Source organism: Carassius carassius, chromosome 13, assembly GCF_963082965.1.
Source record: "Carassius carassius chromosome 13, fCarCar2.1, whole genome shotgun sequence".
NCBI lineage: Eukaryota > Metazoa > Chordata > Actinopteri > Cypriniformes > Cyprinidae > Carassius > Carassius carassius.
This window is the reverse complement of record NC_081767.1, coordinates 34315960-34333741: the sequence shown is the minus strand read 5'-3', so window position 1 is coordinate 34333741 and position 17782 is coordinate 34315960. Positions and strand designations below refer to the sequence as shown.

General features: G+C 36.2%; 1 protein-coding gene across 1 annotated transcript in view; it reads right to left on the bottom strand.

Annotated features, from left to right (window-relative positions):
• The window catches only part of si:dkey-205h23.1 (AT-rich interactive domain-containing protein 3B), a 45843-nt gene that overhangs the window by 26298 nt on the left and 1763 nt on the right, over positions 1-17782 (bottom strand). The window contains exon 2 of the mRNA XM_059565424.1: positions 16096-16701. Coding sequence (XP_059421407.1) covers positions 16096-16701 — 606 coding nt within the window. The remainder of the gene's footprint in view (positions 1-16095; positions 16702-17782) is intronic.

Sequence of the window (17782 nt, the reverse complement as noted above, 5' to 3'; positions counted from 1 at the left end):
TGGTTGAAAAGAAGCGATCTAATCCTGTTTACATGAAATAAGCCTGCTCCCGATCAGGTTTAAGCTTACGGACCTGTTGCTATGACAGCAGCTCCGGGATGAGCTTCGAAGAACCAAACGATCCAAGATCACGCCAAATCGTCAACAATCAAATCCAGCTAACTGAGTTAGCGACATACGTAAAACGGGCCCCAGATCAACAAACAACTCAACCAGATCAACAAACAACTCGACCAGATCAACAAACAACTCGACCAGATCAACAAACAACTCGACCAGATCAACAAACAACTCGACCAGATCAACAAACAACTCGACCAGATCAACAAACAACTCGACCACATCAACAAACAACTCGACCACATCAACAAACAACTCGACCACATCAACAAACAACTCGACCACATCAACAAACAACTCGACCAGATCAACAAACAACTCGACCAGATCAACAAACAACTCGACCAGATCAACAAACAACTCGACCAGATCAACAAACAACTCGACCAGATCAACAAACAACTCGACCAGATCAACAAACAACTCGACCAGATCAACAAACAACTCGACCAGATCAACAAACAACTCGACCAGATCAACAAACAACTCGACCAGATCAACAAACAACTCGACCAGATCAACAAACAACTCGACCAGATCAACAAACAACTCGACCAGATCAACAAACAACTCGACCAGATCAACAAACAACTCGACCACATCAACAAACAACTCGACCACATCAACAAACAACTCGACCACATCAACAAACAACTCGACCAGATCAACAAACAACTCGACCAGATCAACAAACAACTCGACCAGATCAACAAACAACTCGACCAGATCAACAAACAACTCGACCAGATCAACAAACAACTCGACCAGATCAACAAACAACTCGACCAGATCAACAAACAACTCGACCAGATCAACAAACAACTCGACCAGATCAACAAACAACTCGACCAGATCAACAAACAACTCGACCAGATCAACAAACAACTCGACCACATCAACAAACAACTCGACCACATCAACAAACAACTCGACCAGATCAACAAACAACTCGACCAGATCAACAAACAACTCGACCAGATCAACAAACAACTCGACCAGATCAACAAACAACTCGACCAGATCAACAAACAACTCGACCACATCAACAAACAACTCGACCAGATCAACAAACAACTCGACCAGATCAACAAACAACTCGACCACATCAACAAACAACTCGACCAGATCAACAAACAACTCGACCAGATCAACAAACAACTCGACCAGATCAACAAACAACTCGACCAGATCAACAAACAACTCGACCAGATCAACAAACAACTCGACCAGATCAACAAACAACTCGACCAGATCAACAAACAACTCGACCAGATCAACAAACAACTCGACCACATCAACAAACAACTCGACCACATCAACAAACAACTCGACCACATCAACAAACAACTCAACCAGATCAACAAACAACTCAACCAGATCAACAAACAACTCAACCAGATCAACAAACAACTCAACCAGATCAACAAACAACTCAACCAGATCAACAAACAACTAGACCACATCAATAAACAACTCAACCAGATCAACAAACAACTCAACCAGATCAACAAACAACTCAACCAGATCAACAAATAACTCAACCAGATCAACAAACTACTCAACCAGATCAACAAACAACTAAACCAGATCAACAAACAACTCAACCAGATCAACAAACAACTCAACCAGATCAACAAACTACTCAACCAGATCAACAAACAACTCAACCAGATCAACAAATAACTCAACCAGATCAACAAACTACTCAACCAGATCAACAAACAACTCAACCAGATCAACAAACAACTCAACCAGATCAACAAACAACTCAACCAGATTAACAAACAACTCAACCAGATCAACAAACTACTCAACCAGATCAACAAACAACTCGACCAGATCAACAAACAACTCGACCAGATCAACAAACAACTCAACCAGATCAACAAACAACTCGACCAGATCAACAAACAACTCAACCAGATCAACAAACTACTCAACCAGATAAACAAACAACTCAACCACATCAATAAACACAACTCAACCAGATCAACAAACTACTCAACCAGATAAACAAACAACTCAACCACATCAATAAACACAACTCAACCAGATCAACAAACTACTCAACCAGATAAACAAACAACTCAACCACATCAATAAACACAACTCAACCAGGGGTGTATTCCAGAAAGCAGGTTCAACAAACTCTGTGTTCCAAACTTCGAAGTTGACTTACCCTGAGATTACCCTGACTTACCCGGAGGAAAATCTGAGTTTTCGGTTTCTGAACAGCTGAACAGAGTTAACTCAATCCATTCTGAGTATGGTGACTCTAAGTTTAGCGTGTTCACCACAACTATGAAAAACCATGATCAATGTAGCTCTGAAATTAAAGTTCACCATAGCTTCCAACAAAAAGTCTATGCAATACGTTACCTTAATTCTTAATCACTGTTATAATGTAAGATATTGAACTAATCTTCATTTTAATTGTATTCCATGGGCAAAAAAAAAGTGTCAGCAGAAGAATGTTTAACTTAAAAACATAATTAGGTCAAGTAAAGCTTTAAGTGTGAAAGGTTAATGAGTGTAGGCTACATGACTTTACAAACATTTGACATATTCAATAAATATAATTCAATGTCTGTTTCAATGTGTAGTTGCTTTTTCCACATAGTCTAATGTTTTTTTTTTACATAATTAAATGTTCTCTTATCCAATATAAATTTTTTAATTAGTGTAATGAAATAAACATTTGAATTCTATTCAGAAGCCAACGACAAGAAGCCGGAGACTCCAGCACCACTGACAGATGAAGAGGAGATGGCAAGGGAAAAGGGGAAAGAATAACTGTTACTTTGACATATATCTTGCACTACCCTTTCATTCCTTTCAGTAAACAGCTCCATTTTCTCAATTTCACTTATTTAGCCCCGGGAAACAAGACTAAATATTGTACATTTTTAGATATTTGTACTTGAAATAAGGCAAAAATCTCAGCAATAAAAGCAATTTTTGCAGCGTGAACTAATGAATGCGGTATTTAAACATTGGCTGCACTTTAAAAAGGATGGAGGAGACCGAAAGAAACTGTGGGTTTACTGAAGAAAACCAGCTCACTGAATTAGTTACTAAGGTTATTTACCGAGAGGTTTAGTTTCGTCTTTTACTGGAACCAAAAACCCTGAGTTTCCCATTTCTGGGGTTAACAAACTTTGAGTTTCTAATGAAACCTGCTTTCTGGAATACATCCCAGATCAACAAACTCAACTCAGCAAACACCTTTTATTCAGCAGATCGTCTTTACCAGCGAAACACATTCCACAAATCCTCCCCTACTGACACACACACACACACACACACACACACGTACCGTCCCCATTATTATGACTAATACTGATGAATAAACAGCATCTAAGGTAAGTGTGTGAGCGCTTCGTACAGTCTTGTGTGTCAGTGAAATTAACGTGAAAAAAATGAAAGTGAAATAATGCATCACTCATTCACACACATAACCGCAGAAATTCATTTCACGAGAACCAAAAAAAAAATATTTCTCAGGTGGCAAAGACGCAGCTGTAGGCTGTTTTTCACCATCAGCGGTGGAACAGGTTCCTGAAGGAAGAGAGTCAGACATGAGAGCTACTGAAGTGGACAACTCACTTTCTCTTAAGATGCTCATTCCGAAGTTTCATCGACATCAGCCGTGATGATTACATGATTACACGTCTCTCTAAACGGCCCTTCGGGGGAACCACATGTTTGTCTGTGTTCATTGTTCTCCTGAATTTGCATCAGTGCATCTCCCGTCTCTCCTGATATCTCGTGGAACGCTCAACATGAGCCCATCATGCAAATAATGCCTGACTCAATGCAACCAGCACTTCCAAAAAAGCCTGATCCGATGAGCTGACGCAGAAAAATAAGTTAATGGAGTTAAGTTTATGGAGTTAAATATTAAAGCTGACTTTAAGCAAACCCTTTCAGTATGGACTAGATTTAAAATAGAATTGTACAGTGCACCATGGAATTGGTGCTTCTGCAAAAAAAAAAAAGGCATAAATATACTGACTAATATTTAGGCTTCATGACAGGCCTTAAACAGGGTTTGATGAGGGTTAAGCCTATTTTAAGACTCTTTGAAGACCAAGTAAAGAAAGGAAACTGAAGCGTACACAATTGGTCAGTTTATTCTCACAATGAGTTGTATGTACAACACTTAAAGTTTGGAAATATACAACTTTCAGCAGATCTACAACTGGAAATAACTATATATATATATATATATCTCAATTTAGGGGAGTTTAGATATTTGTATAGGAAAACAAAAACACTGAGGAAGATACTTTGCCATGCATAATTTTTTTTTCAAGAGTTGTATGAATTTAAGATTTTCAACATGATTCCAAATTTTTTTAAGGTCTTAAATGTTGGAAGTGTTTTTAAGACATCCTGGAAAAACAAAACAAAACATTAAATCCATTAAGAAAACTACAACAGAACAGAGAAAGAATCCCCGTGCATGTCTTTTAGGTTCAGAGGAAGTGTGCTGCAGTGTGCACTTCGGAGACAGATTGGAACGCAGCCCGTTTTCTGTCCAGCTGCCAAAATCTGACGAATGTGTTTCACAAAAACAGACACGCTTTTGTCCCACTGCCTTGAATGAGCCACTAACCACTGCTTACTAATCCCATCTAATACTGCTATTACAGAGTTCAATCAAAGCTGAATATCAATAAGACAACAGTAAAAACTGTTTCCACTAAGCGAGGGAGAGCCAGCCGGATTTGATTTTCTAAATGAATCTAATTTGACAAAGCGATCACACCAACCCAACCCCGAAATCAAATAAGCTAAACACAATTGATAAAGCAAATGAGAGAGCAAATGAGAGAATTGACTCATTTCCATCCAGTGAAACAGGACAAGCCCCATATTTGCATAACTCGTACTGAAACGTGATCTATTTGTGGCCAGCTGTCTGCGGCTGCCACCGAGCCTTCGGTTATTTCTGGTGAGGAGACTGTTGATTTCACGACGCAAACGGGACGCTCCTTCGCTTCAGGTAAATCAACACAAGACCAACGACACGAGAAGAGGTTTTTCCTGATTGTGTCTGAAATCTGACAAACTTTCACTTTTAAAGACTGGAGCCAAGAAACACCCAAAGGGCTTTCTATTCCTGGAAAACTTCTGTACAGTAAATTGACTTAATAAAAAGACTTCATATATAGATTTTGCTACGATAGATCCATTTACATGGCGATTCCAGGAATAAATATACTTTAGATTTACTACAAAAGTTCTCCAATAAAGTAAAACATCCTGAGACTTTACAGTAAAAGAAAGAAAAAAAAACACTTTGTGAATCATAAAATATTGTAATGTTGTGATTACTACATATGACTTAAAATGCATTTTAATTTAAATGTATTTAATTTAATTTTTAATATATTTATAATTTTTAATATTCATATACATAAGTGTATATACGTATATACGTATATATATATATATATATATATATATATATATATATATATATATATATATATATATATATATAAATTAAAATGCTTTTTTTTAAATATATCACTTAAAGTGATTATTTTTTTATTTATTAAATTATAATTGAAAATTAATATGCTTTTTTATTTATTCACTTCAAGTCTTGTTATATATATATATATATATATATATATATATATATAGACCCACATATAACAAAATATATTGAAAAATATTAATAAATAATTATATTTCTATACATTTATATGATTTTTGTATATAACATTGCAAATAAATGTTTCGTGATTTCTTGGCTTAATATTCTTCTATCACTACTTTTGAACTGAAGAAGAATGAAAATCACTATTTTTGTCAGTTAAGTCGATCTCAAGTGAATTAATTTGATTGAACTCTATTGAGCGACAGCTTACATGACATCTGCTGCACTGTCCCGACAAAACCTTGAGCAAACATATGCAGAATAAGAGCGATCGCATGATTGGACTTTAAAGCTCTTCTACTGGAGTGCGTCACATATGCATCGCTCTTATTTGCCTGTTAAATTGTTGTTCAAATCTCAACATTCAAACATCAACCCATGCATGTTCAACAATGAGGACAAGAGAGACCACCGACACACGGAGGAACCTGCAGATCCTGATCCAGACCAAGACTGACTGAAACAACACTCGCTAAACTATCAAACACACAACAGACCAGAATCAGAGACCACGGCATGTCCTTCTGCTCTCAACTTTACAAGAACTCAATCTTCTTCTTCATTCAGACTTCAGTACTTGCACGGCTTCAGCAGGAACCATGACAAACAGAACTAGCTTTCATGAGAAAAGAAACGAGTAAATCAGACATCTCACATACAAGCTCACGGAGAAAGTATCGAGAGTTTTGAGAAATACTGGCAACTTCTTGCAGTTCTGATTATTGTGCTGTAAACTTGCAATTCTGAGAACAAATTGTGAGATATAAAGTTGCAAATGCAAGAAAAAAAGTAAAAATTGAGACAAAAAGTGCCTTTTTTAATACATTTTTTAACTAATTTAAATCTCACAATTCTGAAGAGAATTTCTTAAGAGGAAAAATATATATATATATATATATGAAAAACTCATATAATACATAAATATAAGATATAAAGTTGTGAAAAATAATCTGAATTCTGGATTTATGGCTTGCCATTCTGATTTATTTTCTCAGAATATAAGAGAAAAGATAAAACAAACAAAAAATATCTAGTTTAATGTCTTACAATTCTGACTTTTTTTCTCAGAATCTCAGAACTCAGACTTTGCTTTCTGCTTTCTCTGAAAAAAAAAGATAAAAAAAAGAAGATAAGATAAAAAGTTGCAATTACGTTCTTTTTATATAAGCTTACATAAGAGCTAGGAAATGTTTCTGATGATTTAAACCTCTATTATTCCAGGGAATAATTCACTGAATTACGAGCATGAAGTCATGAAATAAAGAGACCCACTCACCTGATGATATCTCTCATAAAAATTCACTGAGAATCTCACGCTGCCTTTGAGTCCTACTTATGAATCTGTGAGACATAATCAAATGAATTTAGCTAAAAAAATAAGTGTATTGAGCGATCTCAAATCCAAATCTGAAGTTTTTTTAGTGCCAGCGCCGGTACAACCAAATCAAGAGCAAATGACGCGCATTAGATATGCAATCAAGGCTTTGTGTGTATTTTATCATTGTCACGCTGGCTTCAGAGTAATGAAGTGAAGCATTTCATGGAAATCTTGGCTGTTGTGCTTCACGTACGATATGCAAAACAAACTAAATCTGATCCTTCAGCAGATCCACGACTCAGAAAATCAGATCATCCCAGATAATAAACTGTGTGTTGTTTAAAGTGCTTGCTATTTCCTGTTAATATGACTTTTACTTGAAAATATCATACGGGATAACAGCTATTTAAGGGTTAAACCATTTAGATGTTTTTTGGCATAATAAAGATGCACATTATCATTAATGCTTCTGCTTTGAAACAATGGGTGTCGTGAAAGGAAGTATATAAACAATGACTACTTGATATTTGCAATTCCCAAGGATTTAGGGAATTTAATCATTGCAAATATCGTACAGGAGAACAAGCATAAAAAAGGCACAATGTTATTAAAAAAAGCTGTTTTGAAAATGTATTTCAAGGTTTTTTAATCACTGAAAATATCAATGGTTTTAATGCCTTGGTATTGGGAGAAAAAAAATCAAAAGCTGCTTTAATGCAATGTGTATTGTCAAAAGCATTATGTAAGTAAATATAAATTGTTTATATAATATTAGAATTGATTTAATGAATCAAATCATTGAATGTACCATACAGGAAAATATGCATCTAATTTAATGCATTGGAATAAAAAAAAAAAAACGTCTTTGAAACCATGTGTAAGGAAGTGTTATATTATAGACTCTATGTATTTGAGTTAAAAACATCTTAATGCTGGATGTGTTCTCCAGATGTTCACTGATGGACTGGAGTGCTGAGGATTATTGTGATGTTTTTATCAGACTCTCGTTCTGACGGCACCCATTCACTGCTGAGACACTGATGCAATGCATCAAAAAGTGAACTGTTCCTTTAAGGCCAGCATCTGTATTGCTCATAATAGAGAGCTGAATATCAGCTCATCTGCGCCGTTTGTGCAGGTGCTGGTGGTGTGTTTCACACATGCAAACCACATTTTCTTCAGAAAACTCTAGATTAGAAACAATCTAGTTTATGATCTTCTTCTCTGTCGCTCATTCGATCGGTCACATTCAAGTCGGCACAAGGCCAGACCTGCTGACAGCGATCTCTTGTGGGAAACAGAAGTCTGCGAGAGGTCAAGTTGAGATCACAGGCAGGTTTCTGCACATCTGATGAGCATCTGTGTAATTCGGTGTCTCCTCACGCTTTGACGGACAGAAGAACACAATCAAATCAAATCAACTCGTTCACATCAGTACGATGCTATAGCAGCTTCTGAATCTTGACATTTTCAGCATGGAAAAACACCTGCACTCTTGCGTCTTTATTGTTCTCCGGTTTCTCAGGAGCAGAATTTAATAGAGTTCTGAGAAAAAAGAAAAAAAAAAGCCACTAAAATCAAATAAGGGTGCACAATTAAACTAAATCTAGGCAATTAGAGTGAAATATCAAAATTAATATTGAAAGTGTTTATTGCAGCTTTACATTTAGATTTCTTTTCACCTATTATAACCAATCACAGTGAGCTTATGAATGCAGAGCAATCACAGGAGTCTCGGTTAGTCACCACCGAAATTGTATTTTCGAATACATAAAAAAAATTAATAAATGGTTCTTCGATAGAATAGACTTTCTGTTCCCCGGAGACAAATATTTTTGCAAATATATTGCAGCCCTAACCTGTCATGAGTTCATTATTTTACAATCTACATACAGTACTTACATTATGTGTTTGTCGAATAAGCATTAAATATGGAGATAAACGTAAAAGCTGTGTCAGATGCAGCTTCTGGTCCTCCTCTGCAGCGTAAAGATGGCTTCTTTTAGTAAAGCTGTATTAATAAAAGTCTACAGTATTTTGATTGACAGAAGCAAAATTTAAGTAAAATAAAAGACAACATTGTATTTAAAGGTCATTATAAATGATGCAGTTGCAGGTTCTTATTGATTCTCCTGGGAATCCGTCACGTTTGAGGACTTCACTCTGTAATTCCGATCGGAATGTTTCACTTCCAGACCCTCCCCCACATTCAGGAATGCTATTCCTGGACCTGAGGAATCTTCAGCACGGGACTGTGAGAGAGGCGACAAACACACCCTTAACACACTCACTCACCCACTCACTCACACACACACACACACACCCTAAGCACACCCACACACACACACATACACACACACACACACACACACACGCACCCACTCACACACGCACGCACACACACACGCACACTCACACACACACACTCACACACACACGCACACACACACACACACACGCACCCACTCACACACACACACACACACTCACACACGCACACACACGCACACACACACACTCACACACACACTTGCACACACGCACACTCACACACACTCACACGGCTCAGCGCTGTGAGACAGGAGGAGCAGACTGAGCAGAACGTGTTCTGTTGCACAGATGAAAGAGGTTTAACTACAGTTTCTGCTGATTTCTGCTGTGTTCAGACTTGTACACATCTCAAACTGTTTCTGCAGTGTGTCACATGTTCATGGAATGACCAACTATACTCACAGAAATATGCTGAAAACACAACGCTCTCATCATCGCTGACTGAACAGAAGCAGCATAATCCACAATATTCATGTCCTGTTTTCTATTCCTAACTCATTGCTTGATAAGACTGTCAAAATAATAATTTTATACATTTCTTGCATTAATAAAATAGTATTTTCTTTATTTGCAAGTTACTCACAAACCACTAAAATTAATTTTCTCTTTTCTACTTATTATTTAACAAGACTGTCAATTAGAGATCTAAAAGGATAGGATATAAAAGGATATAAAAATAGGCTTTTTGTATTCGTAAATTACTCTCAAACTATATCCATTTACACTTTTTATTTGTCTTTCATTGGCAAGACTGACAAAAGATTACAGTTTTTTGTCTTCATACATAACTGGATTAAAAACAGCCCTTTTGGTGTGTGAACTGCTATCTTCTGCATGAGGATCAGCTCGAGTGTCAGTAGTGTACTATTGTTGGAAATATGCATTGTAATTATTAAGCCCTTTGTTCCACGTGCAGTACACTAGTGATCCGCTCTGAACACAAGCTGACGCTCAAGTGGGAACGTCTACAGACCTGCACAAACACAAGCGTCGGAGGATTTCATGTAATGATGCAAACCTTAGGCCCTCATAACATCAACCCACACAAACAACCCACAATCCCTCAGCTCTACGCCATTAAACAGAGCAAACACAGTCTGTCTGGTTGCAGGAAAAGATTGCACAGACACTATTGGACGAGAGCTGAACTGGGTGATGACATCATCACTGAATGATCAACTCTGTTAGGGTCTTTCTGCATCATTGTTCCTGTCAGACTCTGTAAAGCTGCCACTATTATATAAAGTGCTATAGAAATAAATGTGACTTGACATAAAATAAAGCATTCGAACATGAGCGAGGAGCAGGGTTACTAACCTATTAACTAAAACTATTAAATTCATTTTATATATATATATATATATCACAACAGTGTGTGTCTGTGTATGTAAGTTTACATATGTATGTGGGTAAAAGACAAAAAAGGGTTTAAGCATAAAAAAATAAGTGTAATACTGCTTTAAATTGTTGTTTCTCCCCAAAAGAAGAATAAAAAAAAGAATTCTGTTTAATTTAATTGCAAAAAAATTAAATATCACACATTTCCCCTGATTTACAGAAGAGACCCCACTCAAATATCATTCAGTGTATTTAGTGTATCATTTTCAACGAAAATAAATTTACGACACTTTAAAAGACTAATTACTTTCACCCCGAACACTAATTAACATTAACTAACTAACATTTTTTAAATGTGACACTATCCCATGTTTTGCTCGTTTCTCAGTAATGTTTTTTTTTTACACATTTTAAAACACTATCAAATTTAATATGCACCCTTATTCTTTTATATATTTTAATATGTACATGCCAGAATAAGCATGCCTGAATATTCACATAAATAGTGTTACACTGAATAACAATATCTAATTATTTCAACCAATTTTTGACATTTTATTCTCAAAACCTTAGTTGAAACCTTAAAAGTAGACACTTTGCTTACATTTAATGTGCTTTCTTTGGACACAAAATCACTTTTGTAAATAACGTCTTTGACTCATGTATATATATATATATATATAGTTTGAGTGTTGAGTCACTGGGCATCTGCAAGGTATCCGTCCAGAATGCCTGATGGACAGCAACGCTGAATAAATAATAGATCAGCTTTTAACTGCAGTGTGTGTGTGAGACACAAATGGAAATGACCCACTGAATATAATGAGGGAAATATCAGTTCATCTGAAAATAACAAATCTTTAAAAACAACAGCAAAGCAATCTGAACTCAAATGAAAACTGCAGCTTTAATCTGGATTCGCTTCACTTCTGACTGCATCAGATCCACTGATGGAAGCCAAACGTGTGCGAGGATCCAGATTCATTATGCATGAGCGTAAACGAGGCCAATCATTCCCTCAGCAGAGACAAACCATTTGAGCTTTACAATCTAAAATATCTGTAATCTGCACTCGTTCATATCAGGGTTATCAACGTTAACTAAAACTAAAACCAATAAAAAAATATTCCTGTAACTTAAATAGTAATAATTATATTAAATAAGTATATTAAAATTATAAAAAATATAATATAATAAACTGAAATAAAATAAAACATAAATTGGAAAAAATGCAATAAACTGGAATAAAATAAAATAGTTTTATTGCATTTTTTTTCTCAGTTTCCTTTCATTTAACTTGAAATACTCAAAAACTAAAGCTAAATAAACCGAAAGTAAAAAAAATTATAGACATATTCAAATTTAAACAAATGACGAAAACACACCACAACATACTAAACTAACTGAATCTCAAAGTGAAATATACTAATAAAATCTAATTCAAAATATTAATGGAAACAATAATCAGTGATGTCTTTTTCATTCTTTAAATATTGTCTAAAAAAAATCATGCATCATCTCACCAACATTAAATCATGAAAAACATTTTAGAATTTTTCTGTAGATATAATTTAGTGAAATTCATTTTACTAGCAGTCTCATAATTAATATTAACTCATAAAGCTATTAATAAACAAGACGTAGAAACCGTTGCATCACTGCTTTATATCAACAACTCATCTATCTACATAAAACCGATATTATAATAATATTTATGTAATGCTATCATGTTGTTAATGGTAAATAAGATTTATTTGATGTTTTGAAGAATGTTGGGAACCACTGACATTCATAGTTTGGACCAAAAACATTGAGACATTTCCTTAAAATATCTATTTATTTATCTGCTTTTGTCATACAGGTTTTTAATCTGTTCAAAAGAAGAGCTTTCCAATGAATCCCATCTATGATGATATTTGATTCTAGAGATTAACAGAGAAATGAACAGCATTTTACATAAAAATAAAGAAATAAACAGAGTGCATTCCCTATTCAAGTTTGCAGACTCGTCAAAGATATAAAATACAGTATATCTTTTATTTATAAAATAAAATAATTATTATCTTCATATTATATACGATTTTTGATATTTTTTATATTTATTTCAATACAATTTCTGATTTTTTTTAAAGGAAATAACACATTTGATTAATTTTGTTCATCAAGGCTGCATTAAATTGATCAAAAGTGACATTTATAAATGTAACAAAAGATTTATATTTCTAATAAATGCTGTTCTTCTGGCCTTTCTATTCATCTGTGAATCCTGAAAAGGTATGATTCAAATAAATAAAAATAAAATGCATCACAGCTTCCACAAAAATATTGAGCAGCACGACTGTTTTCAACATTGATAATCAGAAATGTTTCGTAAATCATCATATTGTCATGATTTCTGAAGATCATGTGACACTGAAGACTGGAGGAATGATGCTGAAAATACAGCGGAGCATCACAGAAATAAATTACACTTTAACACAGATTCACACAGAAAACTGCTGTTTTACATTAGAATAATATACTGTATTTTTGATCAATTAAATGCAGCCTGCTCTGTTTTACACACTGTGTAAAGCCCTGAACATGAACACACTAGTAAACCAGATGATTTGGTCTGTATTACAGTCTTCTGATCAATCAGTCAAGCATCTGAATGTGACACAACGTCCGGTCTGATGGCTTCAGGAAGGAATTTACAGCAGCAACTTACAGAGACAGGTCTCTCAACCTCCCCCCAAAACCAGGCAACCTGAAACCAGCGGCCGTGATGAGGTGTCATTATATACTGCTGGCCACAAGTAACAACAGAGACGGACGCGTCTCACTCCCTTCCCCCCGGCGACTGCCCTCTTCCTGGTTTCATCATGACACTCGGTTCAGGGTTAGGAAACGATCACAAACACGCTTTATCCTTCCAATCAGAATCAGTAACATCTGCACGTGTCACACCGAGGGATTTTCCATAGTTGATGCTTAATAATCCAAGAATCATTGCAGTTTCAAATTGCTTTTAGTCATAATTAGGTATTATGGGTTTATTTTGCATGCATTTTGTAAATTGTTGAATGCATGTGAATCTGACCAGACAATATTACTAATTTAGTTTAGTTCGTTTCTGCCATAGAATACAAAAATAAATAAAAATGCAACTGCAACAAATTCAGCCTTTTTTTCATGCAATTCTGAGAACGGTGAGATACAAACTCAAAATTCTGACTTGCAAGATATAAACTAAAAACTGCAAAAAACAAACTCAAAATTCATATATGAACTCATGCAAGAGAAAAAAAAAAAAGAATTGTGAGATTTAAACTTAGAATTGCAAACAAAAAAATTGAATTGCAAGATATAAACTCAAAATTCAGAAAAAAAGTCAGATGGTGAGATTTGAACTCAGAATTTCGATACAAACTCAGAATTTAGAGAAAAAAGAATTGCAAAAAAGATTTTTTTTTTTAAAAAGTCAGAATCGTGAGATATAAACTCGAAAAAGAATCGCAAGATATGAACTAAAAAGTCAGAATTGTGAGACAAAATCTAAATCTTGAGGAAAAAGAATTGCAAGAAAAGTCAGCATTGTGAGATATATAATCTAAATTGCAAGAATTGTAAGACATACAAATGATAGACAGCGTCTAAAACATCAATGACACACCCTGTTTGCATTTAATGTATGAAAAATCTTCTCATATTACTCAAGAATTGGCAAAGCAAGAAATACGCAATCACACAGACTCCTGAAAACAAACCCCACTGCATTCACTGACCATTTCATTCAGAGCCCTCCATTTATTTCTCACCATCATTTTTTTATTGCACAATTATTGCAGTTATCTCAAATAATTGCAATCATATTAAATACTCACGAACAGACAATTAATCAATAATTGTGACAGATCTAGTCTTATTGTGATTGATTCATCAGTGCATGTTAATCTGAAGAAAGGAACCGAAGTCAGATGTGCATGATGATATTAAAAGGCACTTGCACACTAGAAAAACGTTTGATAGATAAGGCATCAGATGCATTTTGGAATTGTGTGAAAATGTCAGAATGCATTGCATTAGGAGTTGCATGTCAGATGACGACTTTCTCAAACAAAATCAATAAATGTCCATCACACAGCTACTGTAAGCCCGTCACACACGTGCACAAACACTTCCACGCTTCAGTCCACAACTATGGGCCAAACGTCTCTTCACACGGCCTGGACGCCGGCCAAAGCAGACTCCGTGTTTGACAGGAGAGTAAGAGAGCAAACACACGCGGAGAAGAGCAGATGTTTCTCCAGCTCAAACCAACACACACACAAACCTGCAGACAGACTGAGCTCCTAAACCTGCTGCTCACACAAACCAATGAAGAAGCCCACAGATATCAACAGAAGAACCACAGTTCCTACAAGATCCAAGTCTGTGTGAAGTTGGAAAAGTTACGAAATCATCAGCTTGTCTTACTTGATCATGCAAAATCAATCGAAGTGGCAAAATGTGTGTTTGATTTACTACTAATAACAGATGTATTTAACAAATATGCAAACGCTTCAGAATCTCTTGAATTTACTGTAAAAAGTGATGTTCTTACGTACTGTAGTGTGTTCATCTCCTTTATCAATACAGATACCTTTACATATTTATAAATTAAGATACTTTTACTTTCAAATTAAGCGAGCTTAAGCTTAAATGGGGTCAAAAAAAATGTATTTTTCTGACTCGATTGGAAGATATTTTTTCTTGTTTTAAGGTTAAACTCACTTCATTTCGGTAGTTTTTAAGAAAACAGGTTTGAGAAGCAAAACGACATTTTTTTCTGAAACAAACCAAACAAAATTTTGGGGATATGAAGCGAGTTCGCTTTTAAAACAAGCTATATATCTGCCAATGGGCTCAAAAAAAAAAAAGCATTAAATGGAAATTTCTTTCTGACCCCGTTCACTAAACAACTCACTTCAATTTCATAGGTTTCCTTTTTCTTTTGTTCTTCAGAAAACAAGACTTGAGAAGCAAAATTACTATAGATATTAAGTTAATATTTTTTTTCTTTCTTAAAATGATCTGCTAATGGGGTCAAAAAACAATTCCCCCCTTATAAATAAAGTTTTTTTGAAGAATTCACTTTAAAATAAAAAGTATATGGAAATGAAGTGAGATCTGCCAATGAGTTAAGTTTATTTCTCTATCTATATGTATTTATCAGTAAACAAGACTTCATATCTCAAGTCATTTTGCTTCTCAAGTTAATGTGTCTTGATTTAAGATTTTTTATTTATAAAGGAAACGCTAAAAACACTAAGTGAAATAGTGCATGAGCTCTTACTGCTTTAAAGGGATCCTCGTAGCTCCAGTCCACTTGAGCGTTAGGAGAAGACGCCGAGGGTCGCCCGACGGGTGACAGATCGTCCTCGGGCTCCAGTTTGACCCTGACGGCGGGTGACGGAGCTCTCTGTGCGTCTGCGGTGGCCCCGGGGCCCGAGAAGCTCCCGAAGGGCCGATGAACGGCTCCCTGCTGCAGCGCCAGCGTCTGCTTCCTGAGGAACTCCAAGCCGCTGGCTTCATCCTCGCTGCCTTCATCACCCTCCATCATCCCATCATCATCGTCAGAGTCAGAGTCCCGGCCGTGTTCCTCCTCGTCCTCGTGTTCTGAATCCAAACTGCTTTGATTAGAAGCAAGGGATGGATGTCCGGCTCCAGACGTGCCGAGGCTCTTGCTCATGAAGCCGGTCCCTGAAGCCCGAGCGGAGGTCAGAACGGCCTGCTGAGCGGCGAGCTGCTGTGCGTACATGATGTGAGCTTCACGCAGCCGGCGCTCCTTGTGCTCCATCTCCAGACGCGCTTGCTGCTGCCGCTGCAGCTGCTCCATCATCTGCTCCAGCTTCACTCCTGCGGAGCCGCTGTGGGCGAACACACCTGACAAACCGGCCTCCTGAGACACAGAACAGACACTCAGATTACAGCACGTCCCTTCAGAGCTACAGATGTGCAAACATAAACATATGGCTGCTGAGGTTAACATTAAAGGAGTTTGCTGAAATGTGTAGTTGAGTTTTGAGTTTTTGCATCTGTGAATGGGTGCCGTCAGAATGAGAGTCCAAACAGCTGATAAAAACATCACAATAATCCACAGCGCTCCAGTCCATCAGTGAACATCTGGAGAAGACAAATTCTGAAACAAATCCAGCATTAAGATGTTTTTAAATCAAACACATAGAGTCTATAATCCATAATAACACTTCCTCCAGTGAAAAAGTGTTCTGGTCTGAATCAGGAGAGAAATCTGCACAGATCAAGCAGCGTTTAAACAGATCTAAACTGGATTCTGATGTGAGAGACAACAGCAGATGTACTTTATCACTGGAGGAAGTGTTATTATGGATTATAGACTATATGTGTTTGAGTTAAAAACGTCTTAATGCTGGATTTGTTTCAGTTTTTGTCTTCTCCAGATGTTCACTGATGGACTGGAGTGCTGTGGATTATTGTGATGTCTTTATCAGACTCTCATTCTGACGGCACCCATTCACTGCTGAGACGCTGATGCAATGCTACATTTCTACAAACCTGATAAAGAAACAAACTCATCCTGATCTTGGATGGATTGAGGATGAGGACATTTCCAGGTAATATTAATTTGTGGTAAACTATTCCTTTTATACAGAAACAACTGATCGTTTTGGAAGCATCAAGTAGTTGATTGGTGCTTTAATGCATGGACCGCTTCCTTGGCTATTTTCATGGCAAGTGACAAGTTGAGCTATAATATATATATATTTTAAAAAATCAATTTAAAATCCTGGGTAAGGTTTTAAAGTTCACTTTGGATAAAAACTCTGAAGTGCATTCAGGTTGGGCTCTGTTAAACAATTCTTTGAATGTGTTTGCTGAGAAATACAATTTCCTAAACCAGCACAATTTGAAATGTTTTGGCAACATGATAAGGATGTTTGCAGAACCGTCACACAGCCCTTCAGTCACTACATCCAGCGTTCACTGATCATGCTCATGCA